This window comes from Staurois parvus, unplaced genomic scaffold (assembly GCF_062004578.1).
Source record: "Staurois parvus isolate SC_StPar_1 unplaced genomic scaffold, SC_StPar_1.0 ptg000087l, whole genome shotgun sequence".
In the NCBI taxonomy this organism is placed as follows: Eukaryota; Metazoa; Chordata; class Amphibia; order Anura; family Ranidae; genus Staurois; species Staurois parvus.
The window spans coordinates 12222320-12241972 of NW_028317883.1; the positions used below are offsets into that span (position 1 = coordinate 12222320).

Sequence of the window (19653 nt, forward strand, 5' to 3'; positions counted from 1 at the left end):
CCAAGGAGTCTTTAGGAGGGGAGGAAGGGTTTCTCAGCCAAGCAAACTCTCCTGCCTGCTTGCCAAAGCTAAGGGCAGATGGATTCCATAAAGTAAATGCTACATGAATCTGCCCTTACTCAAGATGTCCACCGCCAGAAATGCTAGGGGTGTTTTTCAAAATTATTTTTCAGCAAAATAAAGCTAATAATAAAGATATCGTTGAATAGGCGAGTTTGCGTTGAATATGAAAAAATAATTAAACAGCTTTTTTGGTTTGTGGTGCTCAGATGCAGTGTAGTATCACTTTAAGAAATTCTTTGTAACCTTTACCAATCTCCTGAGCCTCATCAGCTCCTCTGAGATATTTTTTGATCATCAATTTTGTTGTGGAGCTGACAACCAAAACATTTTGACATAGGGGAGGTTAATCTCTCACTAGCTCGGATTAATTTTTCTTTTTATACTAACAATTTTTATTGGTTTTCAAACCCCCCCCCTTTCCAACGGAAGGGACACTATGTAAAGGGGTGGGCAGGGGCTGCTGTTTCTTACCTGGCTCCGGTCCCAGTCCCACGACGATCCAGTCCAGGAAGCGCGGCTGCACCTTCATTCAATTCGGCCGCTGGATGTTCGTGCGGCCACTCGGCTCTGCCTCCTCACCGGTGATTGGCCGCCAGAACTGTAGCTCAGGAAAGGCACACAGGCGGCCAATCACCGGCGAGGAGGCGGAGCCGAGCGGCCCAGCGAAAATCAAGCGAGGGAGCGGCCGGTAAGTGTGCTGTGCAGAGGTGCTGCTGCAACCACATATGCTGGCTGCAGCAGCACCATACTGGAACAGGGGTCAGCAAGTGTCATTGGTGTCAGTGGGAGGAATATTGCCCCATCATTGGTGTCACTGATATTAATGATAGGGCATTATTCCTCCCACTGACACCAATGATGGGGCACTATTCCTACCCCCACTGACACCAATGATGGAACACTATTCCTTCCCCCACTGACACCAATGATGGAACACTATTCCTTCCCCCACTGACACCAATGATGGAGTACTATTCCTCCCACTGACACCAATGACGGGGCACTATTCCTCCAACTGATACCAATGACGGGGCACTATTCCTCCCACTGATACTAATGATGGTGCCCCATCATTAGTGTCAGTGTGTGAGGAATAGTGTCCCATCATTGGTGTCAGTGGGAAGAATAGTGGACCATCATTGGTGTCAGTGGGAAGAATAGTGCTCCATCATTGGTGTCAGTGAGAGGAATATTGCCCCACTGATGCTAATGATGGGGCACTATTCCTGCCACTGATACCAATGATGGGGCGCTATTCCTCCCACTGACACCAATGATGGGGTGCTATTCCTCCCACTGACACCAATGATGGGGTGCTATTCCTCCCACTGACACCAATGATGGGACACTATTCCTCTCACTGACACCAATGATGGGACACTATTCCTCTCACTGACACCAATGATGGGACACTATTCCTCCCACTGACACCAATGATGGGGCAATATTCCTCTCACTGACACCAATGATGGAGCACTATTCTTCCCACTGACACCAATGATGGGGCACTATTCTTCCCACTGACACCAATGATGGGGCACTATTCCTCCCACTGACACTAATGATGGGACACTATTCCTCACACACTGACACTAATGATGGGGCACCATCATTGGTGTCAGTGGGAGGAATAGTGTCCCATCATTGGTGTCAGTGGGAGGAATAGCACCCCATCATTGGAATACCATACCATATTGAAATCAAATCTGATGTTTTTTAATTTTTATTTGGTGTGCGTTGGAAGAGGGGTAGTCTTATACGGAGAGTATAGCCCAAACACTATATTTTAACAGGAAAAGTAGGGAGTCGTCTTATACGCCCAGTCGTCTTATATGCCGGAAAATACAGTAAACTGAAAGAGGAACACAGGAGAAAGAGGGAGCACATCAATGGTGAAATCTGCATGGTTACAAACATAATAATGCCACATAGCAACAGTGGGCAGGCCAGGGGTTGGACGGGATCGGGGGCAGCACGACAACCGAAACATAACAGTCGTCAAACTCGGCCTGAAAAAAAAGAGGACAAATGAAAGCACCCAGCACAGGAAAAAAAAAAAGGAAGGAAAAAAAAGGTGGGGGGGGGGGGGGGAGAGGGGGCGGAAAGGGGGGGGGAAGGGGAGAGGGTAAGGGTACAACCCCCGAAATATCTACAGGAGAACACCCTAGAAGAGCATCAGGTAGGCTCATCGCTGGAACGAGGAGGACGAGGACGTTGTGGAGTACGTGAAAGACTCTTCCGGCCCCCACGAACTGGTGTCCAAATCTTGTTGGGGTTAACGGAAGGACAAGATGAAGTAGGCGGTAATGAGGAGGCGTCTTCCGATAAAGGGGGTAGTCCCAATTGCTTCAGAAAGGAGTCTGCCTCTAAAAGATCACATAGGGTAACTTGGAAAACATCTTTGGAGACGACCAGCTTGAAATTAAAACCCCAATATGATAGGGGACACGGTGATGTTGAAGATGTGTGGTGATTGGCTTCAGCACCTGCTGTTTAGCCAGGGTGATCGGAGAGAGATCACAAAAGAGCTGAAGGGCTTGATGCATACGGAGGCTAACAAAAGGCTTCTTTGCTTTCAAAAAAATGAAAGCGGATGATGACGTCACGTGGTCTGGTGCCGTCAGCAGGTCTAGGGCCTAGTGATCGGTGGGCCCTGTCCAGGCGCCAATTTTGCTTCTGGAACCATGGGGGCGGATGCGGTGAAGATGGACAAAAGATGTCGGTAGAGTTGGAAATCGGCAATAGATTCAGACATACCACGAATACGGATGTTCTGCTGGTGTTCCCTGTTTTCTAAATCTTCTTGTTGGAGTTGGATTTGTGACATGGCGTTTCAGATACGCGTTATCTTCTTCTAAGACATGGACGTATTGCACCAATTCGTCAAATTTATTCTCCAATTTATCCGCACATTCACCAATCTGGGCTATTTCCCCTCTAAGATCCAAAGCCAATTTGCCCACTTCAGCGGATATAGAGGCGGTAATGTTGCGTAAAAATACTTGCAATTTTTCCTCCAATGCAGATACCGTGAAAGAAGGTGAAACATGCGGAGTGGAAGGAGGATGACTCAATGAAGGGTGTTCTAATGCCCCCCCTACCAGTGTCAGGGGCTCGGGATCCTCCATCTGGGGGTTAGGAGAGGTTGGGGATGTTGGCTGCACAGTGTGGGATGTAGCTGCAGTACCTCCAGCCGCCGATGGGGGTCCCGGAGCTCGTCCTCGGGGTTGCAGCCGTAATTGAGGCCGGGGATTGTGGCCTACTGAGGAACTGCTGCAGTGTGTGGCGGCAGGGAAGGGGGTTTCCAGTGCCCGATCTTCCCCATTAACTCTCTCCTTATGTCCTGGGCTGGGTGCAGGGCTGGTGTGACTCACCCAGGGACGCCTGGAGGCCAGCGTTGCGCCATGGGTGAGTCGCTAAGGCTGGGGATGGACGGAGTCTCAGGAAGATGCGGCCGTCATCGTCCCTGGTCGCGCATGCACCTGGGGATTAATATTTAAATGTGCTATCAAGTGAGTTCACATACTTCCCATCAGTGACTCAATGTCTAAACCAGGTAGAAAAGGCCACGTAAAAAGCAGTGTACTTGCTACCTAGGATTTTCTCTCTTTTTTTTACTGATTATGACTCACATCTCAAAAGCTATACATGTGGAAAATTACCAAAGGTTCATAGATCGTTTCACATGTACAGTGGGGCAAAAAAGTATTTAGTCAGCCACCAAATGTGCAAGTTCTCCCACTTAAAAAGATGAGAGAGGCCTGTAATTGGCATCATAGGTAGACCTCAACTATGAGAGACAAAATGAGAAAAAAAATCCAGACAATCACATTGGCTGATTTGGAAAAAATGTATTTGCAAATTAAGGTGGAAAATAAGTATTTGGTCACCTACAAACAAGCAAGATTTCTGGCTCTCACAGACCTGTACCTTCTTCTTTAAGAGGCTCCTCTGTCCTGCACTCATTACCTGTATCAATGGCACCTGTTTGAACTTGTTATCAGTATAAAAGACACCTGTCCACAACCTCAAACAGTTACACTCCAAATTCCACTATGGTGAAGACCAAAGAGCTGTCGAAGGACACCAGAAACAAAATTGTAGACCTGCACCAGGCTGGGAAGACTGAATCTGCAATAGGCAAGCAGCTTGGTGTGAACAAATCAACTGTGGGAGCAATAATTAGAAAATGGAAGACATACAAGACCACTGATAATCTCTCTCGATCTGGGGCTCCACGCAAGATCTCACCCCGTGGGGTCAAAATGATCACAAGTACGGTGAGCAAAAATCCCAGGACCACACGGGGGGACCTAGTAAATGACCTGCAAAGAGCTGGGACCAACGTAACAAAGGCTACCATCAGTAACACACTACGCCGCCAGGGACTCAGATCCTGCAATGCCAGACGTGTCCGCCTGCTTAAGCCAGTACATATCCGGGCCCGTCTGAAGTTTGCTAGAGAGCATATGGATGATCCAGAAGAGGATTGGGAGAATGTCATATGGTCAGATGAAACCAAAATAGAACTGTTTGGTAGAAACACAACCTGTCGTGTTTGGAGGAGAGAGAATGCTGAGTTGCATCCAAAGAACACCATACCTACTGTGAAGCATGGGGGTGGCAACATCATGCTTTGGGGTTGTTTCTCCGCAAAGGGACCAGGACGACTGATCCATGTACAGGACAGAATGAATGGGGCCATGTATCGTGAGATTTTGAGTGCAAACCTCCTTCCATCAGCAAGGGCATTGAAGATGAAACGTGGCTGGGTCCTCCAACATGACAATGATCCCAAACATACCGCCAGGGCAACGAAGGAGTGGCTTCGTAAGAAGCATTTCAAGGTCCTGGAGTGGCCTAGCCAGTCTCCAGATCTCAACCCCATAGAAAACCTTTGGAGGGAGTTGAAAGTCTGTGTTGCCCAGTGACAGCCCCAAAACATCACTGCTCTAGAGGAGATCTGCATGGAGGAATGGGCCAACATACCAGCAACAGTGTGTGCCAACCTTGTGAAGACTTACAGGAAACGTTTGACCTCTGTCATTGCCAACAAAGGATATATAACAAAGTATTGAGATGAACTTTTGATATTGACCAAATACTTATTTTCCACCATAATTTGCAAATAAATTCTTTCCAAATCAGCCAATGTGATTGTCTGGATTTTTTTTCTCATTTTGTCTCTCATAGTTGAGGTCTACCTATGATGCAAATTACAGGCTTCTCTCATCTTTTTAAGTGGGAGAACTTGCACAATTGGTGGCTGACTAAATACTTTTTTGCCCCACTGTATGTATGTATGTATGTATGTATATACTCATATAGGTTCATTACACACAGGGTGATATATTTCAAGCATTTTTTTTCTTTTAATTTTGAAGATTATGGCTTACTGCTAGTAAAAACCCAATATTCAGTATCTCATATAATTAGAATATTGTGAAAAAGTTCAATATTGTAGACACATGGTGTCACACTCTAATCAGCTAATTAACTCAAAAACACCTGTAAAGGTTTCCTGAGCCTTTAAATGGTCTCAGTCTGGTTCAGTAGGCTACAGAAACATGGGGAAGACTGCTGACTTGACAGTTGTCCAGAAGGCAGTCAATGACACCCTCTACAAGGAGGGTAAGTCACAAAAAGTCATTGCTAAAGAAGCTGGCTGCTCACAGAGTGCTGAATCCAACATATTAATGGAAAGCGGAGTAGAAGGAAAAAAAGTGTGGTAGGAAAAGGTGCCCAAGCAACAGGGATAACCACAGCCTTGAGAGGATTGTGAAGCAAAGGCTATTCCAGAATTTGGGGGAGATTCACAAGGAGTGGACTATGGCTGGTGTCAGTGCTTCAAGAGCCACCACACACAGATGTATCCAGGACATGGGCTACAACTGTCGCATTCCTTGTGTCAAGCCACTCAACAAACAGACAATGTCTGAAGCATCCTACCTGGACTGTTGCTCAGTGGTCCAAAGTAAATTTTGCATTTCATTTGGAAATCAAGATCCCAGAGTCTGGAGGAAGAGTGGAGAGGCACAGAATCCAAGTTGCATCAGGTCCATACTTTTCAGTAAGCTAACATTTCTGTATTAAAAATCTTTTTTATATTGGTCTTATGTAATATTCTAATTTTCTGTTATACTGAATTTTGGGTTTTCACTAGCTGTAAGCCATAGTCATCAAAATTAAAGGAAAGAAATGCTTGAAATATATCACCGTGTGTAGTAATGAATCTATATATGAGTTTCACTTTTTGAATTTAATTACTGAAATAAATTGATATTCTAATTTATTGAGATGCATATATATATATACACACACACACACACACACACACACACTATTGTGCAAAAGCTTTAGGCAGATGTGAACAAAATGTTGTACTTTAAGAATGCTTTCACAAATAGAAGTGTTAATGGTTAATTTTATCAATTAACCAACAGCATTAATTCCTCTAGGTACACTTACATACGGTGCTTGAAGGAACTCAGCAGGTAGGTTGCTCCAAACATCTATAACCACAGATCCTCTGTGGATGTAGGCTGCCTCAAATTCTTCTGGCTCTTCATGTAAAGCCAGATAGACTTGATGTCTATCAAACCATCACTTCCAGGACTCCTTGGTCTTCAACATTGAGGACACCATTTATCCTGACCAAATCACCAACTACATTTGCAGAAATGCAGCCCCCAAAAAAACCTCACCATGCTGTTTTCTGCAGACACTCATAATTGTACCGCTCTGCAGCCCTTCAGCGGACAAACTGCCTCCTGCTACAGCTAAATACTTCAGATTCTGACTCATCAGTCCAGAGCACCTGCTGCCATTTTTCTCCACCCCAGTTCCTATGTTTTTGTGCATAGTTGAGTCGCTTAGCCTTGTTTACAAGTTGGAGGTATGGCTTTTTGGTCACAATTCTTTCATGAAGACCAATTCTGGCCAGACTTCTCCAGAAACTAGATGAGTGTACCTGGGTCCCACTGGTTTTCGCCAGTTTTGTGCTGATGGCACTGGACATCTTTCGATGTTGAAGGGAAGTAAGCATGACGTGTCTCATCTGTTGCATTGAGTTTCCATGGCTGACCAATACATCTACAGTCAATATTGCCTGTTTCTTTGTTCTTCTTCAAAAGAGCTTAAACCACATTTTAAAACCATAGTCTGCTTTGAAATCTTTGCCTGGGAGAGACCTTGCTGATGCGGTATACCACCTTGTGTCTTGTTGCTGTGCTCAGTCTTGCCATGGTGTATGACCTGTGACTTGAAACGGTCTTTCAGAACCTCACCTTAGTAGCAGAGTTTGGTTGTTTCTCACCCAGCTTTAAGCCTGTTAAAACAGCTGTTTCTGTTTCAGTTAATGACTGTTTCAACCTACATATGACATTAATGATCATTAGCACCTGCTTGGTATAGTTAGTTAATCATACACCTGACTCTAGCCCTGACTTTGTGTAAGTGTACAAAGTGTGCAGGTGTAAGAACTGATGCTGGTTTAAAGTCAAAGGGCAGTCACACCAAATATTGATTTGATTTCGATTTTTCTTCTGTTCGCTCACTTCACATTTTGTAAATAGATAAAAATAAACAATTAAAATATATATTTTTGAAAGCATTCTTACTTTAAAGCATTTCTCCACACCTGCCTAAAAATGTTTACGCAGTACTCGCTCTCTTGATATATATATTTATTAAACATAGAAATGTGATGGTAGAAACACAGACCAAGTCATCCATGGAGTCTGCCCCGATTTTTTGTTTTTATTTATATACAGTATGTTTTTGTGGTTTTTTTTTTTTTTTTACTTTTTTGAGTATATTTTCTATGTTTGTTCCAAGCATTTTGAATTCACTTACTGTTGAGTGACTCACTACCTCTGCTGGAAGTCTATGCCAAGCATTAAATATGCTTTTTGTAAAATAATACTTTCTAACACTAGTTTTGAACTTTCCTACTGCTAGTTTGAGGTCACATCCCTGTTTATTGATCTTGGCGTCCTATTGAAAACACTGCTCTCCTGAACTTTATTCACCCCGTTGATGTATTTAACCAGTTCCCAAAGCAGCATGGCCTATTCTGGGACGGACAGGGCTACGAAGCAATCTGTCACACGCTGTTGGTACCATGTGATAGCTGTGGCCAATCACAACAGATCACATGACAATTGTACACAATGGATGGCTTTTACTCATGCCATCCATTGTGTACAATTATGTTAATCTCTGAGATTGCTCACAGTGATCACAATATGAAGACAAGGCCAATTAGAGCTTATCTGTACCATGTGATTAGCTCATGATCAATCACAGCTAACCACAGTAGTGAACACTGAATGAATTCAGTAAAAATGGTTGCTTATAACAGTTATATTATACTATACTGCTCTGGTGACAGTATATGTAAAAAAAAAAACAAATTGTGAAAAAAACCTTTTAAAATTTCCATTTTGCAAAATATTGTGACGAAAAAATTACAGCTTCAAACGACTTGCTATGCCTCTCTTACTAAATAACTTGGATTGTCTACTTTCTAAAAAGGTTATTTGGGGTATATATGTACAGTCCTGGCATTTTAAGGGCCTCAAGAAATTACATAGATTGTCATTATATCAAGAATGATCGATTTTCAAAATATATACCATAACTTTCCTACAGACTAAATAATAAACAGTGATTTGGGTTATTTTCACCAAAGCAATGTAGCAGAATACAGTTTAGCCTAAAGTTATGAAAGATTATTTAGTTGCAAAAATCACCTTTCTTCTGCTGGTGACCTCTCTAGGGATGCATCCTAGAATATTATTCGCACTGCATAGCCACACTGTTTGCTCATTTTACAATCATCTGAAAGAAGTTCCCCCAAATCTTTTTTCCTCTGTAGTGCTGGCTAACACTGTACCCCAAATATTGCACACTATCAAGGAATTCTTTTTCTCTAAGTGTATTATTTTTACTTTTAGTATTATATAAAATAGTTAATAACCTGCATTATACAAGATAGTTAATAACACGTTAAGACATAACATGACTATATTAAAATTATTGACACAGCTTCATGGGAAATGGCCACTTACCATACAAGTCAGGTCCATGAGGTGTAAAGACATTGTACAACACAATATTAAAAGGTGCTATAACAAGTTTTCCATAGTAATAACTGTCTATAGCCACCAGAGGGACCTACAACAGAGAGATTTAAAAAATCACTTATTTTGTTTTATAACCATTAGTATATAGATTATAATAAAGCAAAACTAATGAATGTCAGGACAGTATAAGGCACTTTGGGGAGGAACCTTTGCCAAGAAGGATACAATATCAATCCGGGGCAATAATTGAAACACATTACTGGTTATGTTTGTTTGTTTAACTTGTAAACGTTTTGCTCTCTTTCTGTTCAGTAATACTTATCATTGCAAAAGTTGGAATTCAAGACCAAAGATAGAAAAATCCAGCGTCCATGCTACAAATTAAAATGTTTAACTGCAACTAAATTATGCATAGAGTAGATGGACTTCTGGCACAAGATTTAGTGATCTCCCCTCTCCAGCAGGGACAGGTCCAGGATTCTGCTATCAATCAGGTACCACAACGCTCATGGACAGTTACTGACAATGTGTACAAAAGTTACAGTGTGCAGGTCACCCAGCTCAATTTTTGATATGCGCTGTGCAGTTTGCATAGGAAATCAAAATCTGCTATTAGCATGAGGAAAGTTTTTTGGCAAAGGAGATTTTGCGTGTCTCTTTTGTCAAGAAGTTCTAGATCCCAGCAGGTTTTCACAGCAGACTTCAGTTCTGCTATAATCTCCCAAAATAAAAGAAATTCTAATAGATGAAAATGTAAAATAATTCAGGCACTTATCCTTCAAAACAAACAATTGTATTAACAGTTTTAAAACATCAAATTAATAAAGTAAAATTCAAGACCTACAATGCAACTGCAAACAGTATGCACTCCCAAGAGATGAGGACCGTTCAGCATTTGTGGTGCAGCAGAGTCTACACCAGTCTGCAACTTACAGTTCTTCATTACAATGAAAGCACATCTCAGCAGTGATCCTAATACTTACGCAATGTCCTTAAACATTCAAATATGCTCACCTATTCAGTCTCACAATAAAAACATTGCCTCCTTACCTCTAAGAAATTATATTTCAGTTGTGCTCAAAAGTTTGCATACCCATGGAGAATTGGTAATATACAGTATGCACCATTTTTAAAGAAAACATGAGTGAGCAGGCAAAACACATTTCTTTTATTTCTTGTGGAATTCATATTAAACTGTAGATCACAACAGAATGGCACAATCATAAAACAGAACATGACAACAAGTAAACAAAATGAAATGACCCCTGTTCAAAAGTCTGCATACCCTTAGTTCTCAATACTGTGAATTTCCCCCTTTGCATCAATGACAGCTTGCAGTCTTTTGTAATAGTTGTCTATGAGGCCCGAAATTCTTGTGAGTGGTATACCTGCCCATTCGTCTTGGCAAAATGCCTCTGGGTCATGGAAAGTTTTTGGTCATCTTGCATGAACCACACGTTTGAGATCCTCCCAGAGTGGCTCGATGATATTAGGGTCAGGAGACTGTGATGGCCACTCTACATCCACCTTTTTTCTGCTGTAACCACTGGAGGGTCAACTTGGCCTTGTGCTTAGGGTAATTTTCATGCTGGAAATTCCAACAGCGCCCCATGCGCAGCTTTTATGTAGAAGAATGCAAATTGTCTGCCAGTATTTTCTGATAACATGCTTTCACAAGATTCTCTGTGCCTTTCAAGCTCACATACCCCCAAAACACCAGTAAGCCACCACTATGCTTCACAGTGAGGATGGTATTCTTGTTGATCCAAACATAGCACTTATGGTTGATCTCATCAATCTAGATTACAGTATACCAGAAGTTGTGAGACGTATCAAGGTGTTGTCGGGCAGCTTGTAACTGGGCTTTTTTGTGGTATTGGCGCAGTAAAGGCTTCTTTCTTGCAATTAAACCATGCAGCTCATTTTTGTTCAAGTATCATCGTATTGTGCTCATTGAAACAGCCACACAGTCTTTTTCCAGAGCAGCCTGTATTTCTCCTGAGATTACCTGTGAGTTTTTCCTTATAGCAAACAATTCTTCTGGCAGTTTTGAATAATAACTTTCTTGATCTACCTGTCCTTGGCTTGCTATCAAGAGATCCCTGAATTTTCCACTTCTTAATAAAATGATTGAACAGTACTGACTGGCATACTCAAGACTTTGGATATATTTTTATATCCTTTTCCATCTTTCTAAAGTTCCATTATCTTTTAACGCAGGTCTTTTGCCAGTTCTTTTCTACTCCCTATGGCTCAGTACCTAGCCTGCTCAGTGTATCCATGTGAGAGTTAACAAACTCATTAACTATTTATACACTGACACGAATTGCAATTAAAAATGCCACAAATGTGGGAAATTAACCTTTGTCATTTTAACCTGTGTGCGTCACCTTGTGTGTCTGTACTAAGGCCAAGCATTCCAGGGTATGTAAATTTTTGATCATAGCCATTTGGGTGATTTCTGTTATTATGATTTAAAATGGAGCCAAACAACTATGTGACAATAAATGCCTTCATATGATCACTATTAGAGATGAGCGAATTATTCAAAAATTCGATTCGGCTGATTCGCCGAATTTGCGGAAGAAATTCGATTCGATGCGAATTTATTCGCTGCGAATTTAACTTATTTAAAGGGTTTCTAGGCTTCAGAGAGCCTTTATATTAGTGCAGAACACTGTACCTTTAATTTAAATGCCCTTGGAGTCTGCTGGGGAAGAGAAATAATACTGTCAGTCAGTATGACATGCAGATGAGTGCCGTCGATCTTAGAATCACCACACACTTCACTCATTTGGGCAGTCACGGGGGACGACGACGAAGAAGACGACGAAGACGACGAAGAAGACGACGAAGAAGACGACGAAGATGACGAAGACGAAGAAGAAGAATGAAAAGAAGAAGAAGAAGAATGAAAAGAAGAAGCAGAATGAAAAGAAGAAGAAGAAGAAGAAGAAGAATGAAAAGAAGAAGCAGAATGAAAAGAAGAATGAAAAGAAGAAGAAGAAGAAGAATGAAAAGAAGAATGAAAAGAAGAAGAATGAAAAGAAGAAGAAGAATGAAAAGAAGAATGAAAAGAAGAAGAAGAAGAAGAAGAAGAAGAATGAAAAGAAGAAGAAGAAGAATGAAAAGAATGAGAAGAATGAAAAGAAGAATGAAAAGAAGAATGAAAAGAAGAATGAAAAGAAGAATGAAAAGAAGAAGAAGAAGAATGAAAAGAAGAAGAAGAAGAATGAAAAGAAGAAGAAGAAGAATGAAAAGAAGAAGAAGAAGAATGAAAAGAATGAAAAGAAGAATGAGGAGAAGAATGAAAAGAATGAGAAGAAGAATGAAAAGAATGAGAAGAATGAAAAGAATGAGAAGAAGAATGAAAAGAAGAATGAGAAGAAGAATGAGAAGAAGAATGAGAAGAAGAATGAGAAGAAGAAGAAGAATGAAAAGAATGAAAAGAAGAAGAAGAAGAATGAGAAGAAGAAGAAGAAGAATGAAAAGAAGAATGAGAAGAAGAATGAAAAGAAGAATGAGAAGAAGAATGAAAAGAAGAATGAGAAGAAGAATGAGAAGAAGAAGAAGAATGAGAAGAAGATGAAAAGAAGAAGAAGAATGAAAAGAAGAATGAGAAGAATGAAAAGAAGAAGAAGAAGAATGAAAAGAAGAAGAATGAAAAGAAGAAGAATGAAAAGAAGAAGAATGAAAAGAAGAATGAAAAGAAGAAGAAGAAGAATGAAAAGAAGAATGAAAAGAAGAAGAAGAAGAATGAAAAGAAGAATGAAAAGAAGAAGAAGAATGAAAAGAAGAAGAATGAAAAGAAGAAGAAGAAGAATGAAAAGAAGAATGAAAAGAAGAATGAAAAGAAGAATAAGAATGAAAAGAAGAAGAAGAAGAAGAATGAAAAGAAGAAGAAGAAGAAGAATGAAAAGAAGAAGAAGAATGAAAAGAAGAAGAAGAATGAAAAGAAGAAGAATGAAAAGAAGAAGAATGAAAAGAAGAAGAAGAATGAAAAGAAGAAGAATGAAAAGAAGAATGAGAAGAAGAATGAGAAGAAGAATGAAAAGAAGAAGAATGAAAAGAAGAAGAAGAAGAAGGAAAAGAAGAAGAAGAATGAAAAGAAGAATGAAAAGAAGAAGAAGAATGAAAAGAAGAAGAATGAAAAGAAGAAGAATGAAAAGAAGAAGAAGAATGAAAAGAAGAATGAAAAGAAGAAGAATGAAAAGAAGAAGAAGAAGAATGAAAAGAAGAAGAAGAAGAATGAGAAGAAGAAGAATGAAAAGAAGAAGAATGAAAAGGAGAAGAATTCCAGTACAGCAAAAAGTGTATCTGCAGAGAGCTCCGCTATTTCTGACAGTTCTCCTCACATTTACAGCGGTTGAAACATTGTATCTATTTGTTTCCGAATAAAAACATTGTATCCTAAATGGAAACAGATACAATGTTTCAACCGCTGTAAATGTGAAGGAACTGTCAGAGAACTGTCAGAAATAGCGGAGCTCTCTGCAGGGACACTTTTTGCCGGCTGTAGAAGGGATGAAAATCGGCCGATCGGGAAAAATTCGATTCGCGCATCCGAAGTTTGCTAATATTCGTATTCGGTGCGAATCGAATTTTTCCTAATATTCGAAACGAATTCCACTTCGCCAAGTTCGATTCGCTCATCTCTAATCACTATCCATAACCCCTTCATGCCTAAGGGTAAAACAAACCTTAATGTCTGGACGCAGTTTTGCAATTTTGACACGTGTTAGCTAAACTGTACATATCTTTGCAACTGCATAATGTATCCAAGTGGATATCTTGTTTTTTTCAGGACAAATTGGGCTTTCTTTTGGTGGTAAATGTTAATGGATAACTCAAATTTTGTTTTATTCTAAAAGTAAAACTGACCCAAAATGATAAAAAAAAAATCAGTTTTTATATTTTGACTATATATTTCTTGTTGCTACCGTGACCCACTACCAAAAACAACCCAAAATAACTTCTTCTATTCCTGCTGTGAATAAATATGCCACGTGTGTGTGTGTTATATGTTGTTTGTACCCATTATTGGGCCCAAAAATCATAGTGCACATTTTGCCCTTTGGAGGGCATTTAATCCAAGTTCACATTTCAGGTGCCATGCATTCGTTACAATTTGTGGTATCCAAATAATAGAATTACCCCCCAAATTACTCCATTTTGAAATCATGACCCCCTATCATATTTTATTAGGGGTAAATCTTGGGTTTTTAGCCTCTCTATTTTTGTAGGAATAATTTTTAATTTTGAAGACAACAAAAATCACATTCGTTTTAAAAAATGTTTCAATTTATCTGTATATTTTGTGCCGTTACTGTGACCCACCACCAAAAATCAACCCAAAATAATTTCTTCTACTTCTGATGTGCATGGGGATACTATATGCATTATATGTTTTGTGTGCCTGTAGTGGGGCTCCGAATCAAGTGTTCATTTTACGTTTGAGAGGACTTTAATTCAAGTTTAATTTTCAGGCACCATGCATTTATTGAAGACACTTTGTGGTATCCAAATAACAGATTTACTCCCCAAATCACTCCATTTTGCAGTCACGACCCTCTAAGATATTTATCTAGGGGTGCAGCCTGGTTTTTGACCCTCTATTTTTAAAGGAATTCTTGTTAATTTGGTGGGGAAAAAATATAAAGTTGCATTTTTTTTTCACAAATGTTTTAATGTAGCTGTATATTTTGTACCATTACTATGACCCACCACCAAAAATCAACCCAAAATCAATTCTCCTACTTCTAACATGCATGGAGAAACTATACAATAAGTCCTCTACTTAACATTCAAGTTGCGAACTTTCAAAGATGCGAACATGTATTCACATGCCAAATCACGAAAGTAGCTCACATGTCTGAAGGACATTGTCAGCTGCGTGCACCCTTTGCCACAAACAGTTGTTCTGCTGTGTACTTTACTGTATAGTACAATAGTGTACAGTATAGTGTTGCTTTCAAGCATAGGATGTCTGGACGCAAGCATAAAAGCAGCAGTCTTGTCTGGTTACTCCATGCCAGCCCCTGTATGTCAGCTGTTGTACTGTACCTTTCAAGGTACTGTAAGATTAAACATTCTCTCTTTACAGTATTTCTTGTGTTTGGTTTGTTTATGCATTATTTGTGTGAAAAGTATTATAATCCTTACTTTGTTGGACTTACAAACTTGCACCGTACGTAAGTAGGGGACTTACTGTGCATGTGTGCAATATATGTTTTTTGTACCTGTAGTGGGGCTCAGAATCAATAGTGTGCATTTTACCATTGAGAGGACATTTCATTCAAGTTTAATTTTCAGGCACAATGCACCTATTACAGACACTTTGTGGTATCCACATAATAGAATTACTCCCCAAATCACTCCATTATGCAAACAAGAGCCCTTAAGGTATTTATCTAGGGGTGCATCCTGGGTTTTGGCTGTCTGTTTTTGAAGGCATTCCTTTTTAATTAGGTGGGGAAAAAAATGAATCTGCATTTTTTTCATAAATGTTCCAGTTTAGCTGTATAATTTTTGCCATTGGACAGCACAGTAACTAAATGGTTAGCACTTCTGCCTGGCAGTACTAGGATTGTTGGTTCGAATCCCAACCACAGCACCACCTGCCTGGAGTTTGCATGTTCTCCCTGTGCCTGTGTGGGTTTCCTCCTGGTACTCCTGCTTCCTTCCACACTCCAAAGACATGCTGGTAGGTTAATTGGATCCTGTCTAAATTGGCCCATGCATGTATGAATGTAAGTTAGGGACGTTAGATTGTACACCCCTTGAGGGTTAGGGACTGATGTGAATGTACACTATATATGTAAAGCACTGTGTAAATTGACGGCACTATACAAGTACCTGAAATAAATAAATACTATGACCCATCACCAAAAATCAATTCAAAATAAATTCTCCTACTTCTGACCTGCATGGGGATACCATATATTTGTGAAATATATGTTGTTTTTACCCATAGTGGGATTCAAAAACAATAGTTTAATAATTAGATTTGGATGAACTGCACTCTCTGAATGCAAAATTTGAACATATAGATTACAGACACTCTGCAGTATGATATTACTTTTTGAAGGACAAGTTCATAAGATCCCCGCTCGCTGTCACAATCCAACGTGATCAAATGTGAAAACTACAAGTACCGACAGCCGTTTTTGGCTGTCGACTTGTAGTCTTCAATGGACTACCAGGGCACTGTTCAGATCTCTAGATAGTTCATTGATGTTTCCTGTCATTTTAACTGCCTGCCCGTATCAGACGTTCGGCAGACAGCAACAAAGACAAGTCTGCAGGACGGTGCCATTACACCCATGATCTTCTGACCATGGGTGCAATGCTTTACAGGCTTCTAACAAAAAAAAAAAAAATTAATGCATATTTTTTTTACCTGCAAAAAAAAAGTGCATTTATTATTATTTTTTTTGTGAAGGTGTTTATCCTTTAATAGCTAACCCAAAAGTCTGCATAAAATGCTGCATAAATGACTGCCACTATTTTAATAGAAGGGAAGAAACAAGGCAAAAGCTAACCTCCTCCCATTAGATATTTCTAGTTTTTAATAATGTGGTAAATTTCAAAACAAGGGTGGATGCACAGGCCTGGAAGGGCATGTTGGACAGTGGTAACGAGTATCAGATCTTCTGCCATTTTTGCCGCACACATGACACTTCTTCCAAGGGTATTTGTTGGTTAATGAGAAGGAGACAGGACACAAAAAAGTTAGTCTCCTAACATCCTCTGATTCTGCAGGTTGTCTGGGGTTTGCATGAAACATCAGATGTTCTATAATTTTTTCCTGTTACTGCAGGAAGGTGTCAGTACCACCAGATTTTTATCAAATGAATTGTGCATAGCCACCTGGATAAGATATATCGCAACCTTTTTTGTAACAGGTGTTTCATTTCCTCAGTATCAGGTAGGGCTGTAAGACCTGGTCAGAGAGGTTGACTACACCCATGTACAGTCAGGTCCTGAACAGGAGCAGATAATATTGCCCGAAACCCTTCAGAATTCATCCTGCTGCTTTTGTCAGCAGTCACATCATCAATAAATACAAGAGAACCAGTTCCATTGGCAGCCATACATGCCCACGCCATGACACTACCACCACCATGCTTCACTGATGAGGTGGTATGCTTAGGATCATGAGCAGTTCCTTTCCTTCTCCATACTCTTCTCTTCCCATCACTCTGGTACAAGTTGATCTTGGCCTCATCTGTCCATAGGATGTTGTTCCAGAACTGTGAAGGCTTTTTTAGATGTCGTTTGGCAAACTCTAATCTGGCCTTCCTGTTTTTGAGGCTCACCAATGGTTTACATCTTGTGGTGAACCCTCTGCATTCACTCTGGTGAAGTCTTCTCTTGATTGTTGACTTTGACACACATACACCTACCTCCTGGAGAGTATTCTTGATCTGGCCAACTGTTGTGAAGGGTATTTTCTTCACTAGGGAAAGAATTCTTCGGTCATCCACCACAGTTGTTTTCCGTGGTCTTCCGGGTCTTTTGGTGTTGCTGAGCTCACCGATGCGTTCCTTCTTTTTAAGAATGTTCCAAACAGTTGTTTTGGCCACGCCTAATGTTTTTGCTATCTCTCTGATGGGTTTTTGTTTTTTCAGCCTAATGATGGCATGCTTCACTGATAGTGACAGCTCTTTGGATCTCATCTTGAGAGTTGACAGCAACAGATTCCAAATGCAAATAGCACACTTGAAATGAACTCTGGACCTTTTATCTGCTCATTGTAATTGCGATAATGAGGGAACACACACCTGGCCATGGAACAGCTGAGAAGCCAATTGTCCCATTACTTTTGGTCCCTTAACAAGTGGGAGGCATTATGCAAACTGTTGTAATTCCTACATCGTTCACCTGATTTGGATGTAAATACCCTCAAATTAAAGCTGACAGTCTGCAGTTAAAGCACATCTTGTTTGTTTCATTTCAAATCCATTGTGGTGGTGTATAGAGCCAAAAATGTTAGAATTGTGTCGATGTCCCAATATTTATGGACCTGACTGTATTTGCTGTATGCCATAAAGCACAGTGGTTTTTCCTTTGGTGTAGCTGACCCCAATTCTGTTACAGTCACTGTGCCCTCTGGGTGGATTGTTGTCAGCATACAGATGTCTTTTCTGTCTGAGAATTTGACAGCCATCGTTTTCCTCCTGTTAGTAACTGAGAGATGTGTCTCTCTGCAGATGTTGCCTCACCAGCTGCTGTGGAAAATCTTTGCGGTTCTTCTGCATGGTCCTACATGCTCTTGTGTCAGCAGCATGCAGAGATCTAAAAAGTAGCACACTGCTGTAGTTGTTGTCGACATAAAGATAGCAGCCTTGGAGAAGCAGAGGTTGGACCAGCTACCAGACAAGTTTCCCATTGACTCCAAGATTGTCTGGGCAGCCCTGGGGGTTGAGGTGGCTGCCCCGTCCTTCATAGATTAGAAAATCAAATGTATAACCGTTTGTGCTTTTGCACAGTTTGTAAACGTTTATGCCATACCGGGCACGTTTGGCTGGTATGAACTGCTTAAAATGCAGTTGGCCTTTAAAATTCATTAAGGATACATCAATGGAGATATATGTATATGGATGTATAAACAGCTGAAAATTTTTCAGAAAGAAAAGAAATTAGAGGCTTAAATTTAACAGGCGGTCATATCTGGTGTCACTGCTTGGGTGACACTGCAAATTATCATTAAAATGCAAAAATCGCAGCAATACTTCAAAGCGGTCTCTTTAAATAACTGCAGGAAAAGATGGTGTGGATGGGGCTAGAGGTCCAATAGTGCTGAATTTTGGGCTTTCGGACTAAGCCCATGTTGAGTAACACACCCAGTACAATTTTGACTTCTATAAGGTGTATTGGCACCCAACTCTTCCTGTGAGAAGATGTTGGGTGTTGCGCCATAAACTGGGTGGGATAAACATTAGTTTGATTGATATGCTCTAGGAGCTCGTCACTCACGAATACCTTGAAGAAATCCACAGGGTCAAAATTTTCAACATTAATATTTATGCCTGGTGAGGCATTTGAGGGGTGAAAGACCTCGCTGGTATTCACAAAGAGGTGTACTGCTGTGCAGCAACTGATGTGGTGCTACCCTGTGCGTCCTCTTGCTGCCTGCTAGTACTGGGACTTTCATTAAGGATTTATCAATGGAGATATATGTATATGGATGTATAAACAGCTGAAAATTTTTCAGAAAGAAAAGAAATTAGGGGCTTAAATTTTAACAGGCGGTCATATCTGGTGTCACTGCTTGGGTGACACTGCGAATTATCATTAAAATGCAAAAATCGCAGCACCTCGGAGGAGCTGCCTGAAGTGACACTTTTGCTGTCACAGATGAAATCCTCATCTGAGCTTGACTCAGCTTCACTGTCCAAAAATGGGAGAGCATTTGCCTCTTCAACAGTATACAGCCTTCTTGACATTTTTGTGAAAAAATATACACACTTTACAGACCCCAAACTATACAAAAGTATGCATA

The 19653-nt window shown here is 40.5% G+C and overlaps 1 protein-coding gene across 3 annotated transcripts in view; it reads right to left on the reverse strand.

The window, feature by feature from the left end:
- The window catches only part of ALG9 (ALG9 alpha-1,2-mannosyltransferase), a 221752-nt gene that overhangs the window by 173168 nt on the left and 28931 nt on the right, over positions 1-19653 (reverse strand). For all 3 annotated transcript variants that reach the window (XM_089670179.1, XM_089670180.1, XM_089670178.1), the window contains exon 8: positions 9135-9240. In XM_089670179.1, coding sequence (XP_089526305.1) covers positions 9135-9240 — 106 coding nt within the window. The remainder of the gene's footprint in view (positions 1-9134; positions 9241-19653) is intronic.